This window comes from Perca flavescens, chromosome 15, assembly GCF_004354835.1.
Source record: "Perca flavescens isolate YP-PL-M2 chromosome 15, PFLA_1.0, whole genome shotgun sequence".
NCBI classification, from domain to species: domain Eukaryota; kingdom Metazoa; phylum Chordata; class Actinopteri; order Perciformes; family Percidae; genus Perca; species Perca flavescens.
Genome location: NC_041345.1, coordinates 13,315,540 through 13,335,132, shown reverse-complemented (window position 1 = coordinate 13,335,132; position 19,593 = coordinate 13,315,540). Strand labels below are relative to the sequence as shown.

At 40.7% G+C, this 19,593-nt stretch overlaps 1 protein-coding gene across 3 annotated transcripts in view; it reads right to left on the bottom strand.

The window, feature by feature from the left end:
* The window catches only part of cyth1a (cytohesin 1a), a 44,273-nt gene that overhangs the window by 23,823 nt on the left and 857 nt on the right, over positions 1-19,593 (bottom strand). Inside the window, exon 1 of one of the 3 annotated variants that reach the window (XM_028598857.1) lies at positions 14,337-14,706. The exons of 1 other annotated variant lie outside the window; for it this stretch is intronic. In XM_028598857.1, coding sequence (XP_028454658.1) covers positions 14,337-14,418 — 82 coding nt within the window. In that variant the 5' untranslated portion in view covers positions 14,419-14,706. Of the gene's footprint in view, positions 1-3,914; positions 4,176-14,336; positions 14,707-19,593 lie in introns of those variants that run through there. One more of the 3 variants, XM_028598858.1, reaches the window with a different exon arrangement.

Below are 19,593 nucleotides of genomic sequence, written 5' to 3'. Positions count from 1 at the left end.
CACTACACCGCGCGGTCAAAACCATCCCAAATTTCGGAGCCTCGTCTGTCCCACAAAAACAACCTGGCATTGTTGCATTTATATGAGTCAGGTCAGGTGTATGCCACACTATGGAGCCACGGGATTCATGGGACTGTTGCTCCCCCGAGAGAACATGACAATCTCTCAGAAACAGTTCACAGTCCGTCTGCTGGCTGTGTTGAGGCTGCTGTGAAGGAATGCTGGGACCAGGGGATGTGACTGGGTGGAAGCTGGAGAGCATCCCCTACACACAGCTTCAGTGTAAAGCAAACATACAGAGGACTCCACAGCATAAACATCCTGCAGCTGCACGCAGACACAGACATCCAATCCGTCACTATGAACACAAAAGATAAGCTTTGTTAAATAATCTCCATACTGTTTTATTGGTATTTATCAACGTTAATTGTTTTGATAGGACAATGTGAACCCTTTTCAATGTTTTTCCTCAAAGGCGGACGTGCTATTTCTACCCACAATGCATGCCTTTGTCCTCCGATGCTGCTGGCCTTGATTCTTATCGGGGCTGTCCTACTATCAACATCCTCTCTCGCCAGTAAAACACACACACACACACACACACACACACACACACACGCACAGAAAACACATGATGGGAAAGCTGGAAGAGCCACTAATCTTTCTTTAATTCTATTTCTGTAGCAAAGAAGTGTCGAATTTTTAACCCACACACAAACCGTGGGATGTCATTTCCTTTCAAGCATATTGTCAAACTCTCGGTTTCCTGTTTGTGAGCCGTTTTCATACTTCAGGGGAGGAGTGAAAGCTATGACTAAACCCACCCATCCTGTGGGAAATTTAATGAAATAGCCATTCTTCCTTCATTACTTTCATCCTTCAGCCATATTACAGCATGAGGGCATGCATGTTCAACTGTTATCTGAAGAGTGCACAACAACCAAAAGGACTCCAACTACTCAGCATGCATTGTTTATCTCTTTGAGAAAGTTTCTATGGTGCTAGATCCTTTTCAATGCATCCTTTGCATTTTCAAAAAGAGACAACACACACACACCATACAAATAGTAAATCATTTGTCAAATCAACAAGTCAGGTCAGGAGCAAAGCATAGAATGTGATGTACTGATGTTTTTAGCTTAGCATTACTTTACTGCAGCCAAAAAAAAAATACACAAATAATGCTGAGCAGACTATGCAAGCACAACCAGACCATAAACAAAAGCCTGACCTGCACCAAAGCTGTGTTCGGTAGGCAAGTAAGCACATTGCTTTGCTTTTGCTATGGAGCACCTGCCAGGTGCCATTTTGAATTTCTGGGCCCTATCAACAGGACTAATCACAGAGTTTTGGCCTGTATGAGGAAAATGAATCCATGCGTGTCTAGACCTGCTGCAAAGAAACCTGAAAGTCAATCAAATCAGTGCTGGGAGAGGAGAGAGAAGAATGAACTGCAGGAGAAAATGTGCAAGACAGATAGAAAAAGGCAGAAGTAGAAATGAAAAATTAAATGATTTCTGGAGAAACAAAACCTGTGTGTGTGTGTGTGTGTGTGTGTGTGTGTGTGTGTGTGTGTCTCAGCATTTTTTTGACTGAGAGAAAAAGAAATGTGGCAAAGCTCATTGGAACAAAAACAGCTCCCATGCAAATCAGCCATAACTGTCAATGGTGTCAACAGCTAAATGTAGTGACCTTACGAGCCTATCAGGTAAAGCCTCCTGTTATTCTGACAGGCAGCATTGTGTAAAAATAGTGAAACACACACAAACACAACCTCCCAGAGCCCAAGGTGACGCAGTGAAATTGATTTTGTCTGACTAACACTTTACATTCAAAGATATTAAACTGACAATCGTATAAAAGAGAGGAGAACAGTAAAATTTCATATTTGAGAGACTTGAACCAGCAAATATTTGGAATGTGTTCCTGATAAATGACTTAAACAATTACTAAATTATCAAAAATGTTGGGATTGTTTTTTTCCATTCGATTAATCAATTTATTGTTTTGGCTAAAATTTAGACTTGGACAGAGCTGCATGATTTTGGCTAATATAATCGTAGCTTTACTTTCCTTGTTTATATTGCTATAAAATCAAAAAAAATAATTGGCTGCTAATGAAACTAAAGCTTTCTTAAAAATATTTTTTGGCACTGGCAACCTGTGCTGGACCCTTCTTATTTTTGACTTGTTGTAAGCCAAGTGATTATTTAATTAATTGAAAAACTTAAACAATAAAAAATACCTATTGATTGCCGCTCTACATCTAGCCAAACATTACTGCGACAGGATGCAGTGGTTAAAATACTGTATACCATTGTTTTTCTGCCTCTTTCTGCCATAAAACATGTCAGCAATGCAGCCTACTGTGTGTTGCTGAGCTACCAAACATGAGACCAAAAACCTTACTGCACTGTATAGTAAATACACATTTGTCCAAATTGCATTATGGTAGTAACTATGCAGAATAAAACACTGGCATGAGAGGAGAGGAGGGCTGCATCTGATACAGAAAGAAGGCTAAAATATGATTATGTGGAGAAAATGACGGTTATCAAACCACTGGGGCATTAATGCCAGGCAGGGCACATTGTACTGGAGCCCCATTAGAGCTCTCGGATCCGCTCATTAAGGAACCATTACTGACAACTACTTTAACTTCCCAGACCACCCACCTTTAAAAGGCAGAGACAAATGGACTCAAAGAGAATTGACTGTTTCCATCTCAGCTCTCATCCCTGTAAACACAATGCAGCGGTGTGCCAGCCAGACTCAGCCATGGGGCCACTGAGTGTGTAAGTTCTTCTCCCTCTCCATCAGCAGAACAAAAAAGCAGCAGCATATTAATAGGATCGGTCAGTCAGATGTTCACTGTTCTCTAACACGATTAACAGTGACGCAAGTCGAGGGTGCTAATTAATGCTGCCAGGCTAACCAAGCCAAAGAGATGAAAGAGTCATGCTCAGCAACAAAGGATTTCTGTCTTCAAAGGCTGCACACTCATTTATTTCTATATAGTTATTCACTCTGTGGTAATAAAAAAATAATAACCGCATGTAAAGGAATGGCAACTACATACTAGGGCTGTTGGAATAGGCTTCTATGAGGATAATATACTGATTTTAACTAAGAAACTCTACTCAAAGGCAGGAAAAATAAAGAAAACTTGAATGTTTAGCGGCCATGCTGCTGACATTGGAGGAGTAACTGTCTGCTCTAGCACCTGTTGCTGCTTATAGCTCAGCAGTCACTGAAAAATGACACTGAAGATGTTCTCCCCAAGGGAAAAGCTGGTGAATTGTGTTCTGCACCAAGGGCCAACATATTAAACGTGTAAATGTTTCAAAGTGTGGTTAAGAAAACCCACACAGTGCTAAAATTGCTATCTGCAAAGACTGGCAAATAAACTGTAGCAATTTCCCTAATACCATTTAACAACAACAACAAAAAGTATAGTGATCCAAGAGGGTCTTTTTTTATTTATTTATCTGACTTAAAATTATGGGTTTTTTTTTTTAATTAATTTGTACTTTGTAAATCTCCAATTGCGGACTGACACCATCAATTACAATAAGACTATATATTATTTTATTACGCTGTTTAATTTAATTAACAATTATTTTTTTTAGGTAAGGCACGTAATAAAGTTCAGCCCACAGGAGTTAATAAGGTAAGACGCACAAAGTTGGCTCAGAAAAATCAATCTAGTACAAACAGCAGAGTAACCACTGTAAACAAGGCCAGACGATCCAGCACTCACGTCACACATTTTGTTCCTGAGATTTACCTGAAAACGTTCACCCATAAACACAGTTTATACGTCTGAATAACATGTTTTCAACTAAAGACACTGCTGTGAAGACATTTAAACGATATTTAGACGAAGAAAACTGTTCCTTGACTGTTTCACTCACCGACTCCGTCTTCTGATTTTAGCACCATGCTTTCTCCGGCTGGCAGGTCCGAGTTCAGAAAGTTTCAAGTGGTTTCCGAGCGTTAAAACTTTGACCAGACAGTAGTGTAGATAAATATACTGAGCTTTTTACACGTTTTCTACCGAGTTAACAAACATACTTCGGAACGGTTCTCGGTAAGTGAAGGGTGGCTCTGTCGACAGCTCAAGGGAGTGGTTTGACGAGACGAAGGACTTTAGCCAACCAATCTTCCCTGCGCGCGATGCTCTGTCAGGACACGCTAAATAAAATCAACGAGACTCCGGTCAGGACTTTCATAATAAAACCATCATGAACGAATCAAAATGTCATGCTTTCACCAGGCACACATGTTTTCTCCTGGCTGCAGTGCCAGTGAGGACTGGAAAAAAATTGGTGAGCTTAACACATTTGAATAACTATTGAATATTGACATAATTTTCTCTTTTTTTTTTTGCACGTTTGACTGGGCCTACAAGTTAGATAGCTAGGTTATTAATTTGCATCAAGGAAGCAGAACTACTCAACGTATTAATTAAAAGTGATATAAATAAATAATAATATAATTTAAATAATATACATTTAAATAAGGATTCAAATAAAATACTCAAATGGCCCAGATTTCCTCTTTCGTTGCATTACATTTTGACTTAGATTAAAGAAAATGCATACGCCCCCTCAGCAAATTGGAAATAAAGATAAAAATATAAACCTACTAGTTTACAACTTAATTTAATATTAGCATATGTGATTATAGTTTTAGACTCTTATTTTTAAGGAAGGTCTGATCCCTATCCGGTAACTCCAGTCTCTGCTGACTTGACGTTACTAAAGGTGCAGCAAATGGGCCAGATGACGCGTCTGCGTTTGCACCCTGTTGCCTTGGGCAATGCCCTTTCTCTCTCACACACACACACACACACACACACACACACACACACACACACACACACACACACACACACACACACACACACACACACACACACACACACACACACACACACACAGAGAGAGAACTGTTTTTGCGATAGGGAATGAGTGGGGGCAGGGAGAGAAACGTGATTGACACACACAGACAGCAGTTCATTGCAGCTGATCTTGCGCTTGCGTTTGATTCACCACATCCGCTGAGAACAGAGTATACGTGTCTTCTACCTCGGAAACAAATGTAAACCATTCTTTAGAAAATAGCAACAACACCTGTCTGTGGCTGGCATAAAACTTAGCCTACAAACCTGTTGAATATTGAAATAAAATCACAGTGGGCCTATCCCATGAATCTGAAATCAACACAAAAAAACTAACGTTTTAACTGGCCTTACAACACTTTGTGGTATTTTGTATTATTCCCTATTCATTTCCACTTTCAATTAGCCTACATAGAAATTTTGACAGCCACCCTAAAAGCTAAATAGAAATACTGCAGCTCGGTTGTTGTTTCCCTGGTTCATGTAAAGAGTTGCTTGCCATTACACTGTAATTATTACACAACTGTGTTGAATCACTCCAACAAGACTACAACCATGTACATGCAGATGTGTCATTATTGGTGAAACTTGTTCTGCCAAAAATCCTGGTGAGACTGAGCAGCATTTTTCATGTCTGATTCAACTTGCCAGATACCAGCATCTGCTCGGAAATAAAAGTTTCATCTTTTATATATATATATATATATATATATATATATAACTTCAACGTTTCATCCTGGCCCATCAACACACAGATATGCTGTTTGTGATCAAAGGTGCATCTGATGGCTGCCCCAGAAAGGAGACATTTCTTGGCAGCATATTTTAGGGAAAACTGTAAGGGCAGACAGCATAGCTACCCAGCTTTCCGTCCTCTTGTTAAAAGTGAATAAATCAGCCTGCTGTTTGTATAACACCTGCTCGACTGTGCTGCTGTCAGATGGGCCGAGCCTGTCCCTGCCTGTTGATGAATACAGGAGAGCCAAGAGGAATGCTGCACTCACAGCCAATGAAAGAAGCCAGGCGATTACACCTCCTCTCTGTGTTGAGTAACCATCATCAAATCAGGACCAAATACTGTGATTCACCCCTTTTTCTGAAGACCATATTGGCTCAAATAGTACAATCATCATAAATGCATAAACCCACCCTTAAAGGGCCCTAGTCTGCATGGCCACTTCATTGAGGGGCTCAGCTTCAAGCTGCGGCTCATGAATGCCTCAGTTGTGCTGCCCAAACTCAACAACTGACAATGTAGTCTGTGTGAAGTGAACCCTGTTCACACAAAGTTTCATTGTTAAGAGTTCATCAATTCCCCAGAGCACTGCTGTGAATCTGTGCTAAAGAACCCAGAACAAGTAAAACCAGAGAGCCGTTTGACCTTTAAATGAAAAAATCATCAGTTGATATCAACACATTGTCTGCAACTTCCTGATCAACACAAAGCCATGTAGAACTGATCCTAGAGTGTTTATGCAAACCTCAAAGCAGCGTCATACTAGATTATGAAGAGTAAAGAGGGTTTTGTTCTTGCATGTTAAAAGATGCAGCTGATAATTAGTTTCAACGAGATGGATACATTCCTCAAAATGACAAAGTTTCCTTCTGTATTCATCTCAGTTGTTCATAGGGTTTTAGTTCACACTTTTCAGGATCCTTCAGTTTGAAAACAACAGGAACACCTGACAACTGAAGGTAATACGATACAGGTTACAAAAATATGCATCAGCACCTTTCAGACATACTTTGGACATACATTATAAGACTAGATTGGATAATACTGGCAAGTGATACTATTATTTTGCCCTTATTTGTGATATTTTTCCTTAAGGACTATTATGCTCTGTTTGCAGTGAAGAAACGTTAGATTTAGTTAGACAATCAAGACAGAGCTTCTATTGACAACGTTACAGCAGCTAAATCTGTATAAGCCTAAAGTAGCTCATAAACAGATTTTAACCTCCCACAAGCCTTGGTCACATTATGAAATAGCGGTTATTCGGACTTAGCATACTTTGTTAAGCCTTTTGGATTACAGTGTTGCTGAAAGGGACGGAGCCAATTCTCAGGAGCAATCGTGGCTCTCATGTTTGAAAGGTGTTCCATCTTTCTCTGTCTACGGGCTGACCATCTAATCAGACCAATTTTCGTTAAACAGCAAATCAGCATGAGAGAACGTGTACTATGTTTTCTCCATGCAGGTCAATGTTTCACAGTATTGTATTTACAGAGAGTTTACAGGTCAGGTAGACACCCCTGGCTTTAAATTCTGAAATATACTAGATTCAGCACTTTATGGGATTGTCCTGCCAAGTTGGGGTACTTGAGGTGAAATTAACGGTCAAAACTGATGCAGCAAAGGCCAAGTTATCCTAACTTTTAGTCTCTAGTATGAGCCAAGCTCCAAAAACACTGGATCCCACACTTCCCAAAATGCAATTTGATAGTCTCTGTTAGTTTTTCCATGTTTGTTAAATACCCATGTCTTTCAAACTCCAGGCTCCTATAATGCAAACTTACTATTAGTTATTTTCTCAAACTTTAGAAAACACCATGTAAAAACGGCAATACATTATAATACAAATGAACTGATGTTGATGTTTAAAACCAGTGGAACGACCCTGTAATGGGTATTTTGCCTGAAGGGTTATTGTGACGGGTTCCAGCTGTATGTGCCTGCAATAAAGTGGCCAACTCTCCACAAAAGTAACTACACAACGGTGGTTATTCCTGAAACCCCAAGGCTCTATTATTAGCCATACGGATAATAGTTGCAGTCAGCACCTGAAGTTGCAATAGTAAATCTGTGTTGAAATAGATTAAATTAGATGGGGAAAGTGAGAAAATAAACGTTTAACCATCCTATGAGAAGAGATGCCAAGAGTGACCCCTGCTGATCATCTGCAGTAATTACAGTCAAGTCAAGGGCGTGTAGAGAAATTTTATTTAACTGCGTTCCATAAACAATATATTGATACACATCTCTAAAAGTAACTCTGAATAATAAAATGACTTGCAAAGGCAAAGGCATATTGAGAAATAGGAGGTTTAGGGGTGGCAGTGCTCAGTCTGTAGGGAGTTGGGTTGGGAACCGGAGGGTTGCTGGTTCAAGACCCTGTACAGAGTGTGGACTGGTAGCTCCCCCCCCCCCCCACCCCCACCCCCCCTCCAGCATAAGCTGTGCCTGGAGTTTTGTTGCTCCATCATATCTCATAGCACAAGCTGATTCTGAAACCACGGCTTTCTTTTTATGGGTGCAGTCGAAGGTAATGAGACCTTTGCATCAATCCATCCTGTAATTTCCCGAATGAGAGGGTGTGTGCAGACCTACCTGAGTGATTAATTACTGACATGAGTCATAATATAAATACAAGAATATCTAGCTCTCGTGTCACTTTTCTCATATGGGTGTGAGAGAAAAACACTCTGTGGGCGGCCAATCACTTTAAAAATGCAAAGATAAAGCTGTATTTTTATATTGCTCTCCACATATCCTCAACAGCAAGACTTTCTAATCTTTTTCTGTGTAGCAGCACCCAGCAGACCTCACCTACACTTACATGAATATGCATACAGAAATACTGCTGTCAGGAGATGTGACTTTGCAAATCAGTTTTAGTAAGAGAGTGTGAAATGCAGAGAGCTCCTGCTGAAGTATGACAGCCTGTCCAGAAGTCACTCTTCCTCAGGCTAGATTCGTTGCACTGCATGCATTTCTACAGTTGACATCACCCCAACAAGCGTTGGTAGACTACCGGCTGACAGAGCATTTGTTCATCTGTAATTTATTATGCACAAGTCTGACCCCTTCTGTTCATAGATGGATTGTGTCTGCAATCATTGAAGCTTGATGAGTTGTTCAAAGGCCAGCATGTCCACACATTTATAGTACAACAATATGAGTTACATTATGTCACAAATGCCCAAGATAGCACGTTATTTTCCAGTTCACCAGCGAACGTGCTACCACACCTGTTCATTTCATGCCATTTAAAAAAAAAACAAGAACCCAGAAAAAAACAAATCCTCCAATGCAACCAGAATGAACCTATTTGGCTTACAGAGCTGTGTGGATTTCATCTGCCTCTGTTGTGATTCCCACCACTGACTCTTTGAAGCAGCTCGCCAGCAGAGCCTGTCTCGTTCAGCATCCAAAACATGTCAAACTGTATTACCAAGTGAAGATATCTTTTTTCATGTAAATGTACACAGGAGCTTACTGATCAGCTAGGCCTTATAATCAGTGTGTATTACTTTATCACCATACAAAGTTAGAGGTTTGCATCCCATAACCCAATGGTTTACAACTTTGGGGTGGAAAAAAACCAATAAGTTGCAAGGAAAATGATCACAAGATGGGTAGAAGAAGAAAAACATTTTCTGATACACAAATTAGGTTGATTTGACAGCTTGTTATGTGAATCCAATGTCCTTGGGCTAACTCTTGTCTATGGAATCTTGTGGTTTTCTGATTTTTAATCAATATTGATGTCCAATGTAACAATTTCTTCCAGTGAAAAACCTCAAAGGCAATTCGCTGACAGCCTTCATTAGAAGTGTGCTTAGCTCACTGCATAGCTGTGTACCTACAAAGATAGTGATGGCAGAATATATCAATTATAGCTACATGGACATATTCTTTGTTGGCAAAAACATGCAAACCATGTTTTACAGCTGGACTGTCTGAGACCCCAAACCGAGGTATTTTTTGTTCAAGTTTTCAGTTCAATATCCAGGCCCAGGCTCTCCAGGACCCCAAACAGAAAATTAAGGTTAAAGGGTCCACAAGCCAGACAGGTTGGGAACCACTACCATAATCACGTTAGCATCATCACCCACTGTCACTGCAGCGAGATGTATAGTAACGAAATAGAACTACTTCACTACTGTACTTAAGTACTAAATTACAATTATAAAAATGTTCTGAATCATTCCAAACCCACATTATCACTGCCAGAGCGGTAGATGGCTCTGTCACCAGGTTTGATGAAGCTGGCTCATCACTGAGCGAATCAAGCGATCATGCTGTCTTATAGAAGGCTGTGCGGGCCCCCGTTCTGCTGCCTGCCTGCATTGAGAACACTTGAGCTTTGTTTCGAGATGGAAGAACCAGAAACGCCACCTTCAACACCTTCATCACCGCCAAGTGATTGTGGCGGTGAGGGTAAGGAAGGAGACCACCCCTGGCCCTACTTAGAGTCTGTGTTTTCATTTGTCGGAGTGAAAGACAATTCATATAGAATGAAGTGCCTACACCGCCCCCCGAAAGATTGCGAAATAATGGCCTTCAAAAATTCACCGTTGAATTTGGAGAAACATATCAAGGTAATCCCTGTCCTTGTACTGCTGCTACAGCCAAAGGAATTGTGAGTGTCCTTTAGGCTAAACATTTGAAATAATATAAACAATATGATATTCAAACTTTTGACTGCTTTCTTTAATAACTACATGACACAATACTTGTACTTTTACTTTCAGTACTTGGAATGGAAATGGAAATGGAAATTGATTTATTTCAAACAGGGACAATACACAAATAAACATTAAACTTGTTAAACAAGAGAATATGTCTTTGGCCAGGTTATAGCAACAATTGCTAATTTCCACCTGTAGTCCCTGGGCAGGTATGACAACCATGTAAATTGAGTAGTACACTTTAAAATAAACTACTTGCAATACTTAAGTACAAACAATGTTGAATACTTTAGTACTTCCACTTAATTGTGGTGCTTAAAGAGCACTTCAACTTCTACTCAAGTCACTTTTTTGATAGAGCACTTGTACTTTTACTCAAGTCTGGGTCTCTAGTACTTTATACATGTCTGACCATACCATCCTTTACAACCAGCTGATTTGGCAAATATTCTAAATACTGGCTGCTGCTGATGGGCTTGTTTGTGCTCCCAAAGACATCACGTTGTCTTAAGTCAGTTCCATGACAGAAAAGCAAGGCAAAGCCACAGGCACACCTGCCTCACAGCACAGACGGCCCTCGTAATCGCACTGATATTAATCAGCTAAATTACTATCACGTCTGCTTTGGGCAATACATTGCCCGCTATCAGTCCCAGCCTGTGCCCTGTGAAGGTGAATTGGGCATGTTGAGTCACACTTACAGTGACTGTGAAAGTTAGACTCACAGTAACATTTACAGTTTGAAAGGGCACTGCCATTCCACTGTAGTGGTTAATTCATTTAGATGCAAAGGGAGAGTGGCTAAGAAGACTGAAGCAATCAATTTGTGTCCCCTGAGAAACATAAAGACTTTGGGAAATAACACGTCACTACATGAGGTCAGCCAGTGAGGCAGCCAAGTGATTTATTTATTCATTTTTTTAACTTATCTCTCATGTTTGCAGTAGTTTTTTCATGTCAAACAGCATTTGGCTATATTTCAGCAGTGATTTAATAGTGCTGCTGATACAATGTAAACTCGCTGGATGACCATTCGATGAGTCACACATGAATCACTTGCAGATTCACGATTATAAACAGAAACGCCAACACTCTCAGAACACTACCCAATCTCTTCCCACCACAAGGCGTCCGAAATGTAATGGCTGTCATCATGACATGAATGTTTTTAATACAGTTTAATCAAAAAAACTGACACTTGCAGGTGGGTGACAGCTGGAATCAAGCCTTTGGAAATGCTTTTACTGGAGGCTGAATATTCAAATGGAAAATCAGTGTCATATCTAACTAGAACTTTTTCCTCAATTTTACCCAATATGTTAAAGTCATTTTTGTTAGCTTGACGAAAATCTGTAAAACATTGCTGTCACCATGTTCTTGATACCAGGACAATCCAGGGGTCCGTTCCAGGAAGGAAGTTTAACAAACTTTGAGTGTAACCCTGATGTCTGAGTTCATTTACCCTGAAATGGGAAACTCTGAGTTTTCGGTTCCAGAACAGCTGATATGAGCTGGTTCAATCAACTCAGAGTATGTTCACGCGCGTGCACAACCACAATAAAAAGGCAGCATGAATGGAGCCATGATACTACGATTCACCATGGTAACAACTACAAACAAACGGGTCAGCAGAAATACTCATGCGCACATACAAGTTTGAACGTGCATTTTGTTAAAAAAGCAAGACAGCGGCTGCTGCTGCAACAGAGAGAGAATTGGTGTGCTCGAGTCAATGCGTAAGCATTAACAGTGTATTAATTTCATATTTAATCACAGTTAACTTATAATATTACGTTTAAAAAAACGTTTCAGAGCGAGTCACACTTTTCTGACAGCTCAGCATACAGTGGCTTTACTATTACAGTATGATCCGTATACACACCAATAAAGAAAACTGCCGTTTGCGAAAAAACTTAATGCGACACAAAGAATCTGCTGGGATGTTAAAGCCTGTCCACGATGGTGGATTTTAGTGATATGAGGATGGATAAGGTATCTACCATGGGCGATTTTAGACCCTTTTTAGGGGGGCTCAAGCCCCCCTTAATTTATTCTCAGCCCCCCTAAAAATTACAATAATAATATCCTGTGTCGCTGTCACCAATGCTATGAACCTGTAACCTGGTCAAGGAAAGGGTCAACAGAAACGTAGTGTTGGCCAATCGGAGGTGGTTGTGCCAGACTCCCGCCTTTGGCTGAGTCTTGTTCTATCTAATCTGTCAGAGGGAGAGCAGGAGTGCGGTTGTGAAGTTTAACGTTGGTAGTCCCCAGAGAAGAAATTGGTAATTTCAAGTCGCAGATTAGAACCCAAACTGAAATGTAAGCAATTAAATTTGCTGAATGTTAGAACATTGTGTCAAATTAGTTGTTATTACTGTGACTTATAAAGTGTCAGGTTTAGTTAAAAACATTAGCTGACGTTGTTGTTCAGTAGCTAGCTCAGAGATTATCGGCTAACAAAATTACTGATTTAGCAGGGGGTTAACACTTGCATGGCACTGTATCCTTGTCACATTCTCATTAGGGGCTTAGCCCCCCTAAATGTCTGCTCCTAGAATTGCCCCTGGTATCTACATATCTGATGGACTGCGAAAAAATGTGGAAATGAAAATACATTTAGTCGAGAGTTAATATCATCTCCCGACGTAAACTCTCTGTGAAGTAATAACAATACATTTTTTTATTCATGCAGATAACAAACTGCATTAAAATGTGCCTGATACAGACTGAATGAATAAATGAGGAAATGAGAGAGAAACTTGAGGTTTCTTGAAGAAAACCTGCTCACGGCCAGGTTAGGTTCACAGGCTCAGTTACCATAGTAACTGACTCTGTGGTTAAGTTCCCTCTCTTTTTGAAACGGAAAAACCCAGAGTTTCTCTCATCTCAGGGTTAACAAACTCAAGAGTTTTGACTAAACCTGCTTTCTGAAACGGACCCCAGATTACTTCTGCCTTGAATATCCCAAACTAAAATGAAGTCCCCTCTTTTAGCGCTGGTCCGTGGTGCTGATTCAGGTTGTTTTGAAATCACTGAGGCAGCACCATTTCCTCTTGCTACGCACTCAGTCAGCTGATTCACCACAAGCCAGCGAAGCCGCTTTAGTCACGTCAACACTGTCTGCCTGTCTGCACAGTTTCAAACACTCCCAATGGGAACCTGTGCACCACCCAGCAGTGTAGTGTAATGCAGTTGCAACACTTAACAACAAAAACTAAACAAACATTAGCTCCATCACAATTCAGATCCTATTTTTAACTACAGGATAAATCTCAGCACAGATGGTGAGAATAAAGGCCAACGTCTTAGCCAGCTCCACCTCTGGTCCATCTGTAATTAAACTGGGAAGCACTGAAAGTTGTTTATCTGGGTTCAGGAGGTGATCTCAAGTAAACCTAACCCCCGTTATCAAAGGACTACTAGTAACAGCAAGGGACAAGAAGAGACATTTTCATTTTTTCATTTTCACAGCCGAGCGGGGTATTGTAGGAGCATAGTCACTCTGTGTGGCTGCGTTTCAATGTTGCTAATGCAATATGTGGATCTGCTACATATGGGTGAACATTAGTATGTGAAGTCATCATGAGCAGTTCAATTCAGTTTGGCGGTGGATAGTGTGTGAGACCTGCTGGTGATTAGATCTTCTCAGTAAGTAATAACATTAGCTCGCTCCATCTCTCAGTGTGTTTGTGCACACCAAGGTTTAAGTAGTGCTTAATGAGAGAGCCTCCTTAGCGACAAGAAGCTCCCTCTATTTCCATCCAAATGTTATCATCTCTGGTGTGACCAGTGGTCACCAGTGGTCACTGGTCACACAAGTACACATACACCATCAATCAACAGGTTTTTATCGACAGTGAGAAGTCTTTAAAATACTAATGGTGATGATGGTTTAAAATGTTCTTATTTTAAGCTATCTTACATACTGGACCTATGCTACAACACATTCCAACGAGCAACCAAAACAGACTACAACACAACACAGTATGCATTATAAGGCCTACAGTTGTGACTTTACCTGGAGCTTGGTGGAGCGGCTTCATAGCTGGACACAAGAATGTCTGAAGGCTGGACACACAAAGTTCACTCACTGACCCCATAGCTTCAGTGTGTAATGTATGTGTGTGTGTGTGTGTGTGTGTGTGTGTGTGTGTGTGTGTGTGTGTGTGTGTGTGTGTGTGTGTGTGTGTGCGTGAAGGTACGTCTCCGTTAGTGGCTGTGGGAATGCTCCCTCCTGACGATTCAGATTAAGGAAAAAGGGAAGTTGGGGAGGCCCAGGTAACCAGCTGTGGCTGCTGAGAGTCCCTCCGAGCTCCCAGCCATTCAGTCCATGCAGAGACTTTGTTAGGTCCTGCGCTCTCTGTCACTCTGCTTTACCTAATCCCCTGGCTGGATGAGTCCTCCTCTCCCCAGCCAATCTCTTACACTCACACACTTTCTCTTCCGCTTTGAATAGAATGTGCAACTTGCCAGGATGCTGAAATCATTTCTGCTTTCTCCTAGTTTCCCTTTTGTGCTGGTGTCTCAGCTCCTCTATCCTCCTCCTCTCTCTCTCTCTCTCTCTCTCTCTCTCTTTTCTCTCTCTCTCTCTCTCTTTCTCACCCACTTGCACTCTCTGGCTACTTTCCATACTAATTCAAGTAGATATTCTTAGACACAACAGATTGCACACACACATGGAAAAGTCAGGTTGTATTTTAATGCATATATTAATGTACCTTAAGGACAGATATCTGCTTTCTATTACTTTTTGTTTTTGCTGCAACCAAGTTTGCCTGATGAAATGTAGAAACAAAGGGAAAATCATTTAAAGTGCTCATATTATGCTTTTTGGCGTCTTCCCTTTCCTTTTCTTTTATTGTGTTATATATCTTTTTTGGTATGTAATAGGCTTCCAAAGTGAAAAAACCCAAAGTCCACCCCAAAGGGACTTAATATCTCCAACAGAAAACACTGTTCACAAACTGCTCCAAACAGCTCTGTTGTAGTCCAGCCTTTACTTCCGTGACGAACATGTGTCACTTTGTAACACGTTATAATGCTCGCCTAGCTGCTAGTGTGGCACGCCCTCATACTCTGCTTCTGACTGGCTAGTAGTCCTTACCTAGCTACTGCGCATGTGCGACTCCCAACAAAGATGGAACAGAAGTGAGATGTCTCACTCTGTAGCTAAAACAGAGAGCTCAACACACAGGGTGAAAAGAGGAGCTGCAGTAATGTGTAACAAAAATATGGTGTTTTTTGAAAATTAAACCATGTAAACCTATTCTGATATAACCTCTAAATACAATTATGAACCTGAAAATGAGCATAATATGAGCACTTTAAAGAAACAATTAAGAAGAAAGTTTTACTGTGCATTACAATCATGGCGACCTATCAGCAGCACGTTGCTCTGTTTTGTGCGGTGCAGTGTTTGAGTTCCATCTCTACCCTCTGTTGCTTTTTAGCTTCTAGTCACTCTATCATTTTTGGCTTCAAAAGCCTTGTACATAAAATCAAGATTTCATTGTTGCTTGGCAACGGGGTGGAGAAATCATTTGCTCCTGGGCAAAACACTGTGAGGTTTTTGTTTTGATTAGATTATATCTTCACACACCTATTGAGGTTTTTCACCACGACACAGACACATTTTAGGGGTCTTGAAGCCACATAACACACATGGGGCTTATACACATACACATACACACACACACACACACACACACACACACACACACAAAATAAACTGGTCTGGTTCTGCCAAAGATGTGCTCATAATCAACACCAATTTATTTGGTTTGGATTTTCACATCCTCTTGTGGAGCAAAGCAGGAATGTTTACCTCCACTCTTGGCTACTGCCACTCTAAATTTGCCTATACCTGCCCATCGCACAAAGTGTCTCTCACTCTTTAATAACAGCCCATCTCATTCAGTGTCAGTCATTAATTATTTTTTCAACTCTGCCCTCCCTGTCATTAGGGGCACGCATGTCAGCAACTCAGGCTAGGTGGCAATTACAGAACGCGACAAGGTAGATCTGACACATGCTGCATTTCTACAGTCTGCATGGCGATGACATCACTTCTGATTTAACAATCATTTCCCAGTTCATTGCCGGAGGGCAGATTGCCTCAGAGGGACCCCTGCATGAACTGCAAAGTCAGTCCTGACCACCTAAAAATGCTGCAGCTGCACATCGCCCAGAGGAGCAGCTCTGTCACAAGAGGATCAGCGGCACGGCAAAGTCAGCACAAATGTTTTCCTCTCATTTTTAGTATGCATATTCTGCTCCTTCCGCTAGGCTCCACGTTACCTATCTGAATAAGAGTGTGTTGTCAGCAGTCAGCACCTCGCTCTGCACCTGCAGAGTATTAATAAGTAAACAGATAGACAGATATATATATATATATATATATATATATAGGGAGAGAGAGAGAGAGAGAGAGAGAGAGAGAGATACTAATAGCAGTCACTGACAGCCTGGACATCCCTTAAAGGTTCCCAGTGGAGTTTTTGACATCTAGTAGCTCCATGAAGCAGGAGTGGTTCTCCCTTTTGTTTATTGCGTGTAACATTAATATTTAATATTTAAAGTTATAGACTAAGAATTTTTGGTCCACAAATATTCACATGCATGCTCAGTTCAATTAACTGTGAATACTTAACAGTCTGCAGTCAAGGGGGAAACACGTTGCCCACTATAATAGCATAATATATAAAACCACACCAATCCACAATAACATATTTCTAATTGAGCAGTAATCCTGTATAATCAAGATATTACAGTTTTACAGCTGTTCTGTAGCTGATCCTTCAATCTCTACCTCCAGGTAGGTAGAGGCTATTAATTAAAAAATAGAGCTTCCTAATAGCAATCAATACATGTTTGCATTACAACAATATCTGGTGCAGCCACATCTAAGTAGATCATGAGGCAAACATCTTCATTTAGCACATACAGTGGCTGCTGAGATGTTGTTTCCTCTGCACAGTGCTGCATACTGTATGTAGTTTAGCCTTGGCCTTGAACTGGAACCACATCAACACTTTAGTTGAGCTGTTACGCATACATGCCACCAGGTGGACATAGCATGTAACAACACCTTTATTCTTAGTTCACTAAACAGGCCAGAAGGATTCGCTCACACACCAAGTGCAGTTTACCTTGCAGCAGATTGAATTGGAACTGTACGTAGGTTGAACAACTCATGTACAAACACTGTAGGCAGAAAACTGCAAGCAGTCTACAGGAGATTCTAAAGAAAATCACTCATATTTTGGCTTCAAACAGTCATATAGGCAGGCAAGTTTTCTATGTGATGAAAGTGTTTCCCCATTTGGGTAAAAAAAACCTACAGAGAGCTTGCTGGTCTGTGTTGGTGGAACTCCTACATAGCAGTACACTGTTAGCATCACCTCCAGTGAATAAGAACTGGCTAACAGCAGAATAAGCACCTATGCTGGAACAACTGAATACTCACCAGAATAAAGCTTAACAGGCTAAATATGGATTGAATGTGTTAAGTAACATCATCCGGCACCCTAGCCCACTTTTTGTTTTAGCCGTCTCAAAGCTTTAACATCCTCCTTTTGTGTGCTTCTCTTTATCTAAAACTCTTTGTATGGGTGCAGATTTAATGATGGAAAACAAAGGGATGATGTTGAATTATTTCTAGACTGGTATCTTACATGGTTACGTAAGAACAACTGCAACACAAGTGCAGGTTTGAATTGACTGTGAAGTGACAGATTTAAACTTCTTATCATTTTTATCTTTTGATTTTCATGACACTTTTTTTTTTTTTTTTTTTAACCAGGAATAGCCTACTATATGTCTGCATAAGTCCACTGAGATTTTGCTGCTGCTGCTGCTTTGACAGCTTTTTCTAAGAGTGTGCTTTGAACGAGAGAGGAGCTTAAACCTGGAGTAAACCTGTCAGATAACATGGCTGAGAGTGACAGTATACAGTAGAAAACAACACATTACAGGCCAGCAGCAGCGTCAACTCTTTTTCAAACTGAGAGGAGAGATGACACCCATAACCACAGCAACCACATGTACCTGTCACTATAGCGCACCACGCCTATTAACCAGCACACAGTTTCCTTTGTGTGCACAAATTTCATTATGCAAAGGAGAACAGATCTGCACTGACAGGTGCAGGTGGGGCAAAAGAGCACGAAAAGAAAAAAAACGATAAAACAGTTGCCTTTGAAGTGAGTCTTGAAACAGAATGCAGCCAACGAATCCCAAGATAGCTGGTTTAGGGCACCAGCACCTAGCAACATCACAGGAACAGAGTGCAAAAACACAGTATGGTAACCCTGTCTTAATTTTTAGAAGGTGATGCTAGATATGACATTGCAAAGCTGTAAAATACAGAGATTGTCCTCAGACACACTGCAAATGCATACGTCTACTTAAATAATAAAATAGAGGAAACACAGCTGTGCCAAAATAAAATGAAGTCTGTTGGCGTTAAGTCTTGACAGTGGATGGATTGATTTTTTTATCCTCTCTCCTTCTCAGACTTCAATTATGCTGAACAGACATGGTTGCGCAGGGACAGAAGAGATGACTTATACTTACTCATTCAGATCCACAAGCCACTGACTCGACTAAGTAGGTGTCAGGGACGGAGAGAGTTTTATTTGAATGCACTGGGAGCTTTGGCATGTCCTTCCTCTTGTGCCTCACACTTGTGCAGATAATTACATAACTGTCAACTCTTCTTGCAAATAGGAAAAAACTGACAAGGGAAGACGACTGCAAATAAATATGACAAGCCAAGAGCAAAAACGCTGTATGCAAGAAGTCACTTCTGGACCCTGTGTGCCTTGTGTCTTATAAAAGATTGGTAAGCGAAGCATTAGTACAATTGTACAATCTTTTACTTAGATACATTTTCGTTCGTTTTTCAATCCCTAATATCAATCAATCAATTGTTTTTGTAACATGAAATAGTACCAGGTACAATTCTAGTAAAATGTTATTTCATTCTATACTGTTATCTTACACGGGTACATTTATGGGACTCACAGAAAGCAATGTGGGGTACCAGCCCTCCCTTCTTTCTACAGAGCATCAGTTTTGCAATGAGGCCATTGCTGGTGGTTCTATTTTGAGATGCATTAAGATCCCAGAAAAACTAAACTGCTAAATAATTGAGATGAAGCCTCTATCATAGCCTAAGCTGAGCCATCAGCTAGCTCATCATGGCCTGACATCATCATGGGGCACATGATGTCAGGACATTGAACTTCCTGTATCATCCTGTGTCATCTGAGGTA